This window comes from Uloborus diversus, chromosome 1 (genome assembly GCF_026930045.1).
Source record: "Uloborus diversus isolate 005 chromosome 1, Udiv.v.3.1, whole genome shotgun sequence".
NCBI lineage: Eukaryota > Metazoa > Arthropoda > Arachnida > Araneae > Uloboridae > Uloborus > Uloborus diversus.
In genome coordinates, this window is record NC_072731.1 from 140,727,427 (window position 1) to 140,744,236 (window position 16,810).

At 32.4% G+C, this 16,810-nt stretch overlaps 1 protein-coding gene across 1 annotated transcript in view; it reads left to right on the forward strand.

Annotated features, from left to right (window-relative positions):
* LOC129221656 (tuberin-like) overlaps nt 1-16,810 on the forward strand; it is a 165,904-nt gene that overhangs the window by 80,966 nt on the left and 68,128 nt on the right. The window contains exons 22-26 of the mRNA XM_054856184.1: nt 1,650-1,839; nt 9,334-9,427; nt 9,525-9,627; nt 10,481-10,560; nt 11,915-12,031. Coding sequence (XP_054712159.1) covers nt 1,650-1,839; nt 9,334-9,427; nt 9,525-9,627; nt 10,481-10,560; nt 11,915-12,031 — 584 coding nt within the window. The remainder of the gene's footprint in view (nt 1-1,649; nt 1,840-9,333; nt 9,428-9,524; nt 9,628-10,480; nt 10,561-11,914; nt 12,032-16,810) is intronic.

A 16,810-nucleotide genomic window follows, 5' to 3' on the forward strand; every position in this document is an offset into this window, starting at 1 on the left:
AAAAAAAAAAAAAATCTTACATCAACAAATATCTTTTCTGAGGGCTCTTTAACTATGCAATCTCCCTCTTGTCGTGATTACTTACTGTTAGCCAATATGTGTTTTATTCCATACTGAGAATATTCATGTTTAAGAAACTTGACCCCCCAAATGAAATGCTGAAATGCCGCCCCTGGTCTTAAGTGCTGAACTAAGTGCCCCTCCCCCCCAATGTTATGCACTCTGTCAATGGATAAAAAGATCAGTTTCACAGGTGATAAAAGAATTGTATCTCTCATTATTATAGTTAATTAACGAATTATCTTCATGAATTAAACAACTGACAACTAATTTGCCTTTTGGTGCTTCCATGGGTTTAACTATGAGTGGTCCTCCCAAGGTCCTCTTTTTGATCGTAACTGGTCCTCTTTAGTCCCCTTTTTGATTGAAAATGGTCCTCTTTTACCCTTTTCTGAAGCTAAAATGTATTGGGAGCCCTGTATTTAGTGAAGTTTATTGTATTTTTCGGCATACAAGATGGATGTGTGTCCTGTGTCGAGTATTATGCTAATGTTTAATCAATATCTAAATGTATCCTGTTCATAAAACATTTAATGTTTATTAAATTTTCATAGTATTTATTTATTGTATTGTGTTGGCTAGTATGAATACTGGTCTAAACAGGTTATAATACAGCTTAACTAGGTAATTTCAATGTATTGAATTATTATTACTTAAGTTTAATTAATATTAATGTAAGTACATTCAATTTATAATAGTTAAAACTAATTAAGTTTTCAACCAACTAATGGGCAATTTTGTGATTTTGTTGACACTTGAAGAAACCCAAGTTCAAAAAAATTGCTGTACGTAAGATTATGTTCTTGAGCATCACGCCCCCCCCCTAAAATGAAATTCTGTATCCGCTCCTGTACCCATGCAGTTCTTACACACTACTACTAATCTATAAAAATAGCTCAACTGGTTCGATGATGAATTAATTGACAGTCAGTGACCGTATGTACCCTTGTTCTTCCTCTAAATTTATCCTCATTAAAGGTATTAGGAATACAACGTAAAAAGCTAGTTCATTGTTGAACAACATTTGCAAATGTATTTATCCCCTAGTAATTATGCAGTGATTTATGTTTTCCAGTTTTATTAGTGTTTAAAATTAAAATGAGGTAACGATTCCCTGCACTTTCTTCAGCGATTTTATACCTCCACTCAATCAACCAGTACAACTACAACCCCTCAGAAGAGCTTACCTTACTCAAAAGACATACTTTGTTATTCATTTGTAGGGAAAAGTTTACACGAACTTATAAAAAAGGCTATTTACTATATTTGCAAAAAAAAAAAAAAAACAAAGATGTAGTAAAGGGGCTGAAGTTGTAGTACGAAGTAGAAGGGACGACTGTACATAAAATGCACTAATAAACAGAAAACCGTCATTTTTGGACTTACATCCTTCTAGCTCTGAGGTACAGATTTATAAAAGGCTTTTTAAAAAGGTGTTTTAATTTAAAACCAGTTCTTTTATATATGCTATTGTTAAAGGTTTTGATAGCTGATCGCTCTACAGCAATACATTTATTATTTAAAAAAATGTGAATTTATAAGTTCTTAAGAACTATTTTCACTGATTTGTGTATTTCATGTTTTTGTAGCGGTTGCTTATAAGATGCCTTCAATCTGGTTTGGTATCAAGAAGTGCAAAAGTCTGTATGGAAGCTTTGACTCTATGCACTTTAGAAATGCAAAATTCTATGGTCAAACTGCTGCCTGATGTACTTTTAAAACTTTCAAAAATTTCTGCAACAAAAGGAGTTGCAGTTTCTGTTTTAGAATTTTTATCCAGTAAGTATGTTGACTATTTTATTTAAAAATTTTGCCTATTTAAATCACGATAAAAGTTATACGGTGCTTGCTCTCTTTCCAATTTGAGCCTGGGTAGATAATTTGTTTTTCATGATGATTTATTTCCCTACTATTTTATTTTTGTATAAAAGGGGGAATCGGGTTCTGGGATCAAATAATTGCAATCAAAATTGATCTCCACTTTTTGAAGCGTGCAGCTTTAAAATATGTTTAAACATATGTGCCATGAGCAACAATACTTTTTCTTGATGTATTTATCTTTTTTTTTTTTCTAAAGCTTTTTATCAAATACCCCACCAATAAACTCAACCGAGAGTTATATTTATAGCATATAATAATTAAAAACATTTCGTGTCTGCTTAATAATTTTTCTATGTAATTGTACTCAAATTATTTCATTATTACTTATTTTTCAAGGAACATATTGTTTTTTTGCTCGTTTTGTTAAAAAGTTGACTTTACTAGAAATAAAGAGATAAAGTTCTACCATGCTAAGTAGTTTTTGCGGATTTTTTTTCATGTCTTAATATCAATAACCTATGTTTCAAGATGAGTAAGATTGTTGTTACACATATACTTAGAGAGTAACCGTCTCCCAGCATTCTTGGTTCTTAACCATGTTTCTTGTCTTAGATTGTTAATATTTATATTTGGGTCATTCCATACAGATCCAACGGATGAGTTCGCTCGACTATTTTTAATTTTTTTGAAACTCATATCCCAAAAAGATGCATATGAATGATGTTTAAAACCACTTCTATTTTTTCTCTAACCTTAACCCTTGATTTTTTTAGAGGTCGTCGAAAGTGATTTTCGCAGTCAAAAATGGGACTTTTAGACCTTTGCATTTTGGCCAAAATCTATTTGAATTACATTTATGGCAGTTAATTTTACGCTTTGATGTTAAACTGCATAAGATGATAGTCTCACATGCTGAGTTACGTGGCTGTAGCTTAATAATTAAAATAATGGCAGCAGGCCAAAGTTCAAGGTCAAATGTAAAATTTTTACTCATTTCAAAGGGTCATAACTCGCTTAGGGGATAAAAACAGAAAGTGAAATATGGCAAAAACTAATCACAGGAGTCACACTAATGAGAAAATATAGCTGTAATTGTGTTTTTTTAATCTTTATAAATTACAGCCCCTCAAAGATCAGAAAATTGAGAAAAATGACATTTTTAGACCCCTGTAAACCAAAAGGGGATGGAATTAAAAATAAAATTTCTTGGCCAATTGAATATTCCATTAAAGTACTATACATGTTATATATATTGTTTTGTGTATTTGGTTTTTAAAAAAGATACAGGTCCTTGAAGTTGAGCAATTGCTGATTTGTGAAGACTAAAGATGGGAATGGTCAGAAACCCCCCAAAATTTTTGGAGGAAAAAAAACATTTTTTTCCCCTTGAAGGAGTTTATTTCCATCTGTAAAAATTGAAAAATTAAATTTTCTAGCATAAAAGTTGCATGTAAAGATTTATACTCTGCATTTTAATGATTTTTTTTTCTTATACTCAGCATATCACAATGAAGACTCTTAGATGAATGCAATAAAACTGTAAAGTTTTTATGTTTCTGTATATAAAGTATTATTTGCTACTTATTTCACTAAAATTATAGTTAGCTATACAGAACAGAATTATAGCAATTATATCAATTAGTGGAAATGATTAAGTTTGCTATTGTCTTTTTAATTTTAATGAGCATACGTGTGCATACATGTACAAATGCATGGAACAAACTGAAAGAAAAAAAAAACAACTTTCTGTTCAAAATATTGTATTTTTCTTAATAAAACACCCCATCAAATTGCTGTCAAAAAGAGGAATTTAACAAAATACAGAGTTCGTACGGGTCATGGAAATCCTGGAAAGTCATGGAAAAAAGATAAGAGTTTCAGACCTGGAAAAGTCATGGAAAATTGAAATTTTCATTGAAAGTCATGGAAATTTATTTCAAGTCATGAAAAAAATGTCCTGGATAAAGAGGTAATAACGGTAATTGAAGGAGCATTAGAAATCTTGAGTGAGTTAACAGTATAGCACATAAAAGCTATTAAAAGTGGAAAATTGAACGATCCAAAAATCAAATCTGAATTTTGAAATCTCATTGCATCCACTTCAGTCGCAGATGCTTGCCTTTTTACTTACTTTTACAAAAAAGGAAGTATTGTATTCGCAAAAAAAAAAATCACTCAAAAATCGGCCTTAATTTCCATTTTTCTCAACCCCGAATGAAGGCTGAGTTTTTTTCTTTTTTTTTCGACCCGACCAAACGTGGGTATATGCCTAGGAACCTACAGACACCCAAAATATCCATTTGACGACCCCCGAGTTAATCACAACGAATTTTCTCGTGACGTCCGCATGTACGTATGTATGTGCATATGTGTGTATGTATCTCGCATAACTCAAAAACGGTACGTCCTAGAAAGTTGAATTTTAGTATGTAGACTCCTAGTGGGGCCTAGTTGTGCACCTTAACTTTTGGTTGCATTCGGATGTTCCTAAGGGGGTCTTTTGCCCCTTTTTGGAGGGAAATCATTGTTAATTTCGATGTGAACTCAAGTGGTGTTATAATTTGTTGGACAATTGGCACTGCTCATAGTCCTCCTATATCTCCTATATCTCCTATATTTTCATAATTTGTCAGATATTCTCCTATTTTTCCTATATTTTCTCACTAACTCCTATATTTTTTTCATTGGATGTTAAATGCTACCCAAAAACTCAAAAATCTTTGATCTATTTTTTTCTTCTTTCTCCCTTACACTGTGCACTCTTCCATCTTTAATGTTTACTTATGTACTAAACTTCTGTTTAATTATTTTTATGAAATGTACAAAATATAGATGGTTTTACTTGCAACTTTTAACTTGTTTTCAATTAATGAGTTTACTTTGTAATTTTAATAGTATAACATGTTAACTTTAAGTGTACTGCTGTAAAAATTTTGAAAGCTTTTAATTTTGTCACATATAATCTTACATGTAGCATAAATGACCGATTGTAGCTCAAAGGATTATTTTTGAAAATGCATTTTCAGATTTTGGTAACAATTTAATTTTGAGTACTTCAGATGTTCCAAAAATCGGTCTTCATCTCAGTTTTTTGTTTTTTTTTTTTGGCTCTTTTTTATCTACTCGGTTACGGGTACAAATTGGAGGGGATAATGGATGGTTCTATGCTCCACTTGGGCTCTTCTTACACCCCCTTTCCTTTGACAGATTAGGTCAAATTCACCCTTTACACAATATGTATGTACATATATATATATATATATACACACACACATTAACTGTTAATTATGGAGTGCGCACCTGGTAATTAAATCAGCCACTTATGAATTAATTCCTCAAAAATGAAATGAAATCCAGTTTTAACATTAAAAAATTGCAGAATATTTGAATCAAGCATGTCCCATAATTATGTCCCTTGATGTCCCTTGATGTCCCTTAAATGGAATAAAGTAGATGAGATTGAGACACCATTTTTCTCTCTCTCTCTCTCCAAAAAGCCTGATGCATTTTTTTTTCCCTTTGCCTTTGTTTAGTAAAATTAGTTTTTTTTTTCTCTAAATTGTGAAATCTAGTTTAAGCAATCAATGAGAGATGCATTTTTCAAAGCACGTAAGTGAAAATCTGAATTTCGTAATTGCTTTTTCATACTGTTTTGTGATATTTTTTTAAAAATAATCAAAGAATGGATATTTTGAGTGTGCAGTATATTTCTAATAATATATCATTTGACCAGAATTTAATAAAATTCTCTGAAACTGTATGTGGATTCCTTGTTAAAGAAAAACACACACACAGAATTTTGCTTAATTGAATCAAAATTGTCTTAAACAAACATGATTCATATAAGCAACTGTGAGTATAAAAATTCATTTGCTCGCACATCTGTGACTCTTCACATTACTATGACTTCATGCACTATGGAATTGTATTGATACTGGCACTCTTTTTTTTTTTCTTTTCTTTTTTTTTTTTTTTTTTTTTTTGTACAGTCTCCAAACATATTAGATGCTATACTTTTTCGAAATTCCTCTTTGTTTTTATACCAAACTCCTTTATTTTCCCTTTAACACTCCTATACATTTTGCTATCAAACTCCTATATATTTTGCTGTCAGCCTCCTATATTTTTCTTTTTAAACTCCTATATATTTTTTTGCACCACTATGAGCCCTGAATTGGCGACATATCGCTTTTTATTGGTCGCCAAGATTTGTCAACAAATTTGGCGATTTTTTTTTTTTTAATTTGGTTTTAATTTGGCCACTGTTGGCTACATTTAGAGAATAAACAATTGAATCACATTAAAATGGAGTAAAAGGAAGTCTTGTGATGCACACATCAGCTCGTTTTGCAATGAGATTTTACTGCTTGGACATCACTTATTTTGAATTTTCTGTTATTTCCAACACTTGTTATGTTTCATATTCTGAGTAGCAAAATTTCACATTCTTAGTTTTGCCAAGCCCACTCAAAAAAGGCAGTTCAATTGCATCCGAGTTCGATTCCATCACTCATAAGGACTTTATCATTAAATTTATCAGAGTTTATCTGAAGTTGTTGAAGGTTTAGAAAATAAATATCTTTAGTCAGGCGATAGAATACAGAAAAAGGGGAATTTTAATGTTCTAAAACAGTAGTGCCCAACATACAGCCCACAAAACTTATTAATGCGACCCACTGCTACGTTCAATGTCAGGAATCAAACGTGTTCTGGAATTTCTGAATCTATTAATTTATATGCATTTGAAAAAGTGCAAATTTGTAAACAAAACAAATATCCTTTTTAGTCAGTAGATTGATTCATTACTGAATGTTTTTTTTTTTTTTTTTCAAAAAAGATCTGGTTTAGGAACATAAAAACTAAACTATGTGGCTTTACTTTAAAGAACCAAAATACTGTCAAGTTACGTGGATGATCAAAGGCACTGTTGACACTAAAAGGCAACTTTTGAAGCAGATTTATTAAAACTTAGTGATGACTCATTCAACCTTTGTCTCATTCAATATCATTCTGCCTGTTTTTAAAAAAATATTAGACATTTAAGCATTATCATATTCGTTTCATTGCATTTTTATTTTACTTAAATTTATATGATGAAGACAAATAAGAATAGTTTAGTGTACACTTACATTTTTTCCATTACAAGTAAGTGCTTCAATGAGGCTGTGGCATTCATGTAGACGTTTTGCTAATGCTCATTACCAAAAAATTAGAAAGTTGGAGAATAAATAGTGCTATTCTCTTTGTGTAACGAGGTCATGAAAATTTTCATTGAAGTCATGAAAAAGTCTTGGAAAAGTCATGGAATTTTTACATCCAAATAGAGTATGAACCCTGAAAATAACAAAATCCAAATTGCGTATTTTTTTGAATAGTTAACATTCATGCTTTTGAAGAAAATATAAGTATTAAATAACTATGTATATATATATATATATACATATGCATGTAAAAATATACAGTCAATGGCCTTAATGGACACTCTCAGATAGCGGGTAGTTTCGAATCCCCAGACCCTCAAGATAGGATTATAATGTATTTCACTCCTCGTTAGCGGACATTTCCGTAAGCCGACAGTAAATCAGCCAAGTTTCATTTTATTTTTCTGTGTCTGGTAAGATTTTGCTCAGCACTTTCCACTCCTTTACAATGTTCTAGGACTAACCAGTACCCATAAGAAGATTAACACCCCTTTTTCTCTGAAAACAGGAGCCTTTTAAGTTGAAGCTTAAGAAAGTTTTTGTTTTCACTTCATGCACAAAATTCCAGCAAAAAACAGAAGGAAAAAAATTTTCCTTTTACACAGTACCTTGATTAATCAGTTTACATGGGAGAGGAATTCATTATAAAAAATACTCTCGTCCAACTTAACGGATTCCCCCCCCCCCCCCTTCCTACTAGATTTTGTGAGACGAGCGTCGGCGCTGCTTCCTTTTCCTCCAGACGCTGATGAGAAATTGGCACAGTATTGCCAGATGAAGTAAAAAGTAGCCGATGGGGTTACCATCTAAAACGAGCTGATGTGTGCATTATATGACTTCCTTTTACTCCAATTTAGTGTCATTTTCCAATTATAGGCAATTTTAATGTGATTCAATAGTTTATTCTCTAAATATCACCAACAGTGACCAAATCGAAACCAGATAAAAAAAAATCCGCCAAATTTTTCGCCAAGTTGGCGACTAAAAGGCTGGCGATATATCTCCAAGTGTCTACCATATTATAACACCACTTGAGTTTACATCGAAATAAACAATGATTTGCCCCCAAAAAGGGGCAAAAGACCCCCTTAGAAACTTCCGAATGCAACCAAAAGGGAAGGTGCACAACAAGACCCCACTAGGAGTCTACATACCAAATTTAAACTTTCTAGGACATACCGTTTTTGAGTTATGCGAGATACATACGCACATACATAGGTACATACAGACATCACAAGAAAACTCGTAATTAACTCGGGGATCAACAAAATGGATATTTCGGGAAAAAAAGAAACATTCATTCGGGGATGAGCAAAATAGAAATTAAGGCCGATTTTTGAGTGAAAATTTTTTCTCGAATACAATACTTCCTTTTTTATAAAAGTAAAAAAGTGCTGAAAATCAACGACATTGATTCCATTTTGCTTCGCTGGTTTTGTTCAACTAGGGGAAACAATTTACAAATGCCTTCCTATTTTATTTTCCCGAAAGATTCTGCGTATTATTTACTTATATGGTAAGTTCACTAACATTCTCACTACTCATTAATTTAACTTAGAATTATACACTATGTGTAGGTTTAAAATACAAAATTGAAATGTCATTGTAAATTCGGTCTTCCCAATAGCGGACACTCCCGGTTAACAGACAAAAAATTTGGTCCTGACGGTTTCCGCTATCGGGAGGTTTGACTGTATATTGTTATTATTTTAATTTTATTTTACTTTATTATTATTTTTATTTATTTATTTATTTTTGTAAAAAATTAATTTTTCCATTTTTTTCTCATTTTTCCAGAAAAAACGTTTTTCAGCGCTTCAAAATTTTTGGAAAAGTCTCAAAATTCTTTTGTCAAAATTAAATTCAAATTTCTAAAATTTTCCTGCCAAGACAATTGTAACTAAATGACCAACCATTTCTTTTTATTTATTTATTTTTTTCTTGGGGGGGGGGGGGGGTCCTTGATTTAGTGAAAGCTTTTCTGGTCTTTTATCTGCCTAAGAGGTAAACTGTAAAGACAAAATGAGTGAATTTTGCATGACTGCCGTTTACATGTGCATTCAATTTCTGCTTTGTGGATAACACTCTAATAATATTATCCACAAACCAACAATTTGTAACTCTTAATTATTGGATTGAATAATAATTTCCATCGTTTACAACACTATTCAAAATAAGCAGCAAAAATGTTTATTTTGCATGTCACACAGTTTACCGATGAGGCACTGAAATATTATACATTGTTTTTCAGATCTCATCCGATTACCTAACCTCTATATCAGTTTTGTTGAAGATCAGTTTATGAGTATATTTGCTATTGCACTTCCTTATACCAACCCATTTAGGTGACTAACATTTATTCTTTCATATGTTTAATTCCAACTCTTTTAATTAAAATTTCAAAATGTAAATAGCTCTTTTTTTTTTTTTTTTTTTGTATAGGTTTAACCAGTATACAGTTGCTCTAGCTCATCATGTTATAGCAATGTGGTTTTTAAAGTGTCGCATTCCATTTCGTAAGGATTTTGCAAAGTTCATCACAAAGGTATGAAATTAATGAGATAATTTTATTGAAGCTTTTAGTATGGTCTCTTTAAGTCTTATTTCTGCCTTCTCGCTAAAAAAAAATCTACTGATCTAATGAAATGACATATTTTCATCCTATTGGTCCCGTGCCCGTCACAAATGACCTTTATGAGCCCCCCTCCATATTGTTTACCTCTACTTCACAATATATATTTCACTCATTTTTTAAAAATCTCGTGCCCCCTTCAGGCTTGAGCCTGAGCCAACAGGTGTCCCTTCTCTCCCCCCGCCCATGCCCTTACCTTTTTTTGGTTTGATTTTATACATTTAACATGTTGCTTCAGAGCAACAGTAAAACATCTAATCCCAGGAGTAGAAGTAAAATATCCCATAATAAACTTAAAATAGTGACCATAAATGCAGTTTACAATTATTGAAAAAGACAAAATAATAATAATTACATGCTACCATTATTTTAGGTAATTACAAAGCTTTTGGAAGCATATTTGTTATATAGGCATTTAGACCTAAATATTTATTTGGACCGTTCCTGGTTTAACTTGAGCTAGTTAAGAACTAGTCTGCTTTAATATATGCTTTTTTTTCTTATTTTTCAAACCAACTATTACAATATAAATGTTACTTCAAGAAATCTAAGTAGAAAGTTAAAAATTGCTTTTATAACTGCAACATTCATCAAAAACTCAGATTTTACATAACTGTATTATTATTTCCGGCTCAAATTATTAATGTGTTTAAAAATCTAGTTTCTGTATAAGCAATTGTTTTATTCATTCCTTTTAAGTATGTTTTTTATTTTTTTTTAGTGTAAATATGTTTTTTATAATTCCTTTATTTTTGTAATTGTTTAGGGGCTTCGTAGTAATATAAATATTCCTCGTGAGGAAAATAATCGTAACAAAGATTTTTCTCAGAGCACTGAAGAAGGATGGTGAGTAAATAATGAATTTCTATTATGCTCGTATCTTTCTAGTTTAATTTTTTTTTACGTGTAAATGTTGTGTAGCTAATTTATGAATAACTGTAGAATGAATTCCTTAAAAATATTGGTGGATATGGACGACAAAGACTAACAGGTAGATCATCTTCTCTTTCTAATCGTGTGAAAACACGATCAGAAACAGACCGAAATTCAACGGGAGTTAAAATTATGATGCAGTGCTCGAACTATCCGACATGTTTTACAAAAAGAAAAAAAGGTTTGTTGTGGAAAACTAAAGTCACGACCACCTCTTGCACAAATGTTGATCAGAGACTTAGAGTGGAGTTTGCTAAAAAATACCTTGCAATGGGGAAAAAGTGGAATTATGTTATATTTTCCAACAAGAAAAAGTTGAATTTGGATGAGCCAGAGGGTTTTCACTACTTCTGGCATGATCTTTGTAAAGAAAAAGAATTTTTTTTTTAAATTGTGCATTTGGAAGTGGTTCAGTGAGGGCTTGGAGAGGTTTTGCAAAAGACGGAACTACTCCAATAGTTTTGTGAAAGGCAGAATGAATTTTGAGACTAAAATTGAAATGCTGGGTGATAATCATTTACTCAAAGCACTGTTAGTTATGAGTGGAGACTATTTATTCCAGCTAGATAATGCTTCAGTGCATGTTTCTCGAACTTTAAAATCATGGTTTGATGTTAATTTTGTGAACGACTTGAAACTCAATGGAAAATCTGTGGGGTATTCTGGTACATGAAGTTTACAAAAATAGCATTCAATATTAAAACACGCAAGAGCTAATGTCTCCCATCAAAAGGGCATAAAAAAAATCCCCAAAAATATTCTGAAGGAACTCGAATTCTCCGTCACATGAAGACATAAAAGTGGTTGAAAAGTAGAGGAGACTTATATATATAAATTATTAGCAGTTTTGAGACCAAAACATTCTCATTCATTGTCCATATAATTTTGTCCAGTTTTTCAGTGTCATTTTTTTAAAATTAATTATGAAAATAAATCATATTTTTCTTTTTTAAATGTTATGTATGCCACAATGATTTCTAGCATTAAAAAATTTTTTTATATATTATTTCAGAAATAAATTTTTTTCTGTGCAATTTTCTGCTGTCCTTATAATTCTAACCACCACTCTAGCTCCTTTTTATTCGCCGTTGCTCATTGTTATTTTCTACTTCATGGGAAGTTTGCATATTTCCAATTTCTGACATTTAGATTTCAATGCTATTTTACTTTCTATTTTAAGCAGAAAATTTACAATATCCTTTAATATTAAAGCAACATATTACATTGTAGGCACATTAAATATACATTTTTTACTTTTAATTTCTAGTGAAAAAAGTGAGATGTCTAATGCTGCCATAATTACACTACATACAGAGTTGATGGAAACAGGACTAGATCTAATGTCTAGATTCACATTTGGCATGTGTTCCAATGTACCTAAAAGGTAAGGTTTTTTTAAAGGGATAAATAAAAATTTGCAAATTGATCAAAGTGATTGAATTGTTTGTTCTTAATAAAAGGAATTGTGTCACTGGAACATTTGAAATCATTTGCTCTCTTTTGAAGTAATTTGCAAACATCTGCATCATTTTGCATCGTGTAATACCATAGTATAATCCAGGGGTCTCCAGTTTACAGTCTGAGAACCACATTTGGTCCTTGAACAGGTTTTGTCTAACTAGCGGAAAACTTACAAACTGAAAAAAAAAAAGTTCTTTTAGTTGGGTAATGCAACAAAATCTTATTATAGTGAAGACCAATACAACAAAATATCAGTTTCAGTGTGATAAATAATCAGCCCCATTTTAATTTCCATTTTGTTTGAATTCCATCAGAGTGAAATTCCCATTACAATGAATAAAATTGTGATCCCTTAAACTTCATTGTAATAGAATTTAAAAGTATATTTCATTTTCAGTATTTTTTAGGAAAACTAAGCTCAGAAAATCTCAAAAACCATTACTGAGCTCTTAATTAAAAACAAAAGAAAAAAATCATGGGTGTATGGGGGGAGGGGCTAGTGCTAACCAGGGTTTGTTGATCTAAATCAGATTGGTTTTAATCAATGGATTTTAATCAAGTACATTTCTTTAACAAAATAATTGATTAAAATCAGTTGGTTTTACTTTTACATACAGTGAAGCACTGTTTATACGTTTTTGAAGGGACCGTATGAAAAAAGCGTATAAATGAAAAACGTATAATTGGTGTACGTTAATGTGTATTAGACTCTGCAGGGGCCAATTTAAAAAACGTGTAATTGATAAAAACGTATAAAAGAGAAACGTATAAACGGTGCTTCACTGTATTAACTTTGCATTTTTGAAATGTGTTGCTCTATGTTTGACTACACTGCATTATAGTATCTTAACTTCAACTGGAAAAATTACATAGATTCTTATTTCTCTGTGTAACAGATTTTCAGACTCTTGCAATATTACTTTTACTCAAATTAGTTCAGAACCAAATAAAAATTTGAAGTTTTTCTTAAACACCATGGCTAATATAGTTAAGAAAAGTATTTGTTCAACATATTATTTTACACTAAAAACGTACATGATGATGCGAACCTAATCTTTAACCCCTTGAGGACCAGCGCATGGAAAACGAAGCGCAGCTACGGGACCGAACGTTCCGAAATGGAACGCCGCCATCGGCCCGAGCATTTACAGCAGTTAAGCCTAACTAAACAAAAATATTCATATAAAATCAGCATATCAAAATAATGACTTGAAATTTTAAATTTGCTGTAACAATGTACTACTGATTACTAATTATTAATATAAAGACTATTACATTATTAGAAGGGAGTGAAATAAGTAGAATACTAAAACTTTAACTATGTGCACAAAGTTAAATAATATGTGCACAGAAACAAAGTTAGAGTTTGACGTCTTGAGTGTGCAATCAAAGAAAAAGAAACGTAGCAAAAAAATATGTAAATTTAATTAAAACAACTTAGGTCAACGAATTTAAAATAGTTCAATTCCCACGCAACAAATCTCAAAATTGCTTCATAATTCTCTCGAAAACATTCCCTTTCACTCACTTCGCTAACCATTTTTATTGCAATGTTCCAGTCTCCAAATGAAAAAAGAATAAATAAGGAAGAACAATATCAGAAAGGATTCAAAAATAATCATAAACTTCAGTGCCGCTTGAAATCATTCCTGTACTCTCATCGAACGGGGAATCCCAAAAGTCTGGAACACATACGCAAAAATATTTTAACCATCCTCCCCTCCCCCATAATTTATTCAGCTAGATGTATATCTCTTTCAATTACTCGTAGCAAAAAAAGAGAAGCAAAGATATAAACAAGAGCAATTGAGACCTCATAAATCATTTGCGCAGAGCAGTGATTCACTGATGTTTACATAAAAAAAAAATCTATCCCATTGAGAGGCCCAAATAAAAAACTAAAGCCTATACATGAAGGTCAAATACCATGTGACTCGAATAAGATCAAAGTTATAGCCATTTAGCGCCATCTATTATCGTTTAAATATTCTTTTAATTCGTTCCATTTCGAGAAAGCGTATATGTGACGCTGGGACGTCAGCGTCGATCAGAGCGCGTAGCGGTTACGTGTCGCTGGGCTGATAAGAGAGGAATTGTTGCGTAGCGTCCGCGTGACGCTGGGTGCGAACGGGTTAAGCAAAACATAAAGCGAAATCACATCTTATCTAAACAAAGCGTGTTTATAATTCTTAAAAATGTATTAATTATTTAGAGACTGAACCAAACCCTGTGGTACAACAGCCCATGAGGCAGCGGTGGATACAGGATTTTATTTTTGTTATGGGTGGGGGGGTCATGCTCAAGAATGTAGTCTTACGTACGACAATTTTCTTGAACTTAGTTTTCTTTAGGTGTCAACAAAAGCACAAAATCGGCCATTAGTTGGTTGAAAACTTAATTAATTTTAACTATTATAAATTAAATCTTAAATTATTATTAATTAAACTTAATTAACAATTCAATACACCCAAACCTGTTTTTGTGCGCTCTTTTTTTTTGTCACTGTGGCCTCCCAAAAATTTCCTTATTCAGGAAATTTTTTGGAACTTGACAAAAGTATCATCACTTGGTTTTATCATCACTTGATTTCGTTTAGATATAACATTTTGAGTTATTTTCTACGTGAAACTCTTTTATGCAGTTCCTATCCACCGCAGAAAAAATTTTTTTTTAACTGTGTTGCGAAAACAACTTTTTATAGCTACTCATGAAGTTTCGAACAATTTTTTTTAATGCAATTTTTTTTTATGCGGTTCATTCCACCACATAGAACATGTTTGGGTGTTCATTAAAATGACCTAGTTAAGATGTATTATAACCTGTTCAGACCAGTATTCACACCAGTCAACACAATACAATAAATAAATACTACAAAAATCTAATAAAAATTAAGTGTTTTATGGACATGATACATTTAGATATTGATTAAACATTAGCATAATCAGTAAATTACCGCCCAATAGCCAGGGCTAAAGCAGAAATACATAAAATACACCGCCAGCTCAGTTATTTCCAGCCGAGGACTACAGTTTTGTGCTTATTAGCACTCATCAGCCCGGCATAGGAAAGTGTCTGAGCTGGAGATGGAAAACCTCATAAGGAAGTCAAGAGTGCCAAACAAACTGGTAGCTAATATAGAATTAGCAGTTTTCCATCTCCAGCTCAGTCACTTTCTTATGCCGAGCTGATGAGTGCTAATAAGCACGAAACTGCAGTCCTCGGCTGGAAATGACTGAGCTGGCGGTGTATTTCATGTATTAGCATAATACTCGACAGAGGACATACATCCATATTGTATGCCGAAAAATACAATAAACTTCACAATATAATAGTAAAAAATGCGGCGAAAATCTTCTTTATAATTAAATATTTTATGAATATAATTCGGACATTGATGAAATACTCGCCGATTCTTTTCAATTGTTAAAAAAATCAGAGGCGAATGAAGATGTTGCAGTCTCAGTCTCAGAGTCTGATACAAGAACTCTGAATATGTTTCCATTGGTTTTGGGTTCGTCACATTTTTTTAACTTTTCAAAAATAAACAACAGTGTTTTTTCATCCAAACGCTTCATTATTTTGGTTGGGGGTAGTCCTTTTTCTAACAAATGCGGCTTTTTTCAGCAGTTTCCATCTAATACGATGGGCTAATTACGGGAACCGTGGTCTAACGAAGTTTCGGGCAAACACAATACTAAAATTTTAAATTTCTTGCCCGACACTAACTCCAAAACACTGATTTCAATTAACTATTTACAGCTCATTTAAAAAAAAAAAAAAAAAACTCAGCTGGAACAAAAACGAAACAATCTAAAAATTGCAACTTGAAAAGAAGAATCTACAGAAACTTAACATAAAAAATACCAACAGATTAAAAAGTTGTCACAGATTGGAGGGGAGGTCACAGTTACTATGACCCACCCCCCTTCTTTGTATCCACCACTTTAATGCCCAAAAAAATTGAATTCAAAAAGATATTTACTTTTGCTCATGGTTTTGACATTTTTTTATATTTTTTCAAGAAAACCTTTAAAATATTTCCCTGCGGCTTGGGGGGGGGTCATGAATTCCATGCCCCCCTCCCCCCCCCCCACTTGCATCTACCACTGCCATGAGGGCCATGGCCTACTGTGCCCAACTTAGTTTTCCTGACCAGGGGCCCAGCGGTGTAAGGCAGATGTTCGGGTTAGGTGGACTGCCTCCTAATTCAGAACCCCCCAGTGTTAGGTTCCAAAGTACACTTGTTACTCATTTTATCGGTAGGCGGTGGTGCTGCAGAAGCTTCTGGTTCAAGTTGAAAAAGGCACGGACACCAAAGACAGTAAAATTAAAGCAATAAGCAATCGTGATTGCTTTAAAAAAAAAACCCTTTTAGCGATTGATGTCAAAATTGAATCAAAGCCTGTTTACATATGGATTCACATATATTCCAAATTTCAACCAGAACGTAGCATTACTTCTTGAGATAGGGCACTCACAATGGAAAAAAAGAACGGGTGATTGCGCTACCCCCTTTTTAGCTGTTGACACTAAAATAAAATCAGCTTTTATACCCACTAATGGCTACTTGCCGATAAATTTTTCTTTCATTCCATTCATTATTTCTTGAGATACAGCAGTCACAATTGACGACAAAAAGCGTTCTATAGCTCAACCCCCGTTTGAGTTATTGACACCAAAATTGAATCAGCACCTGTTCCTG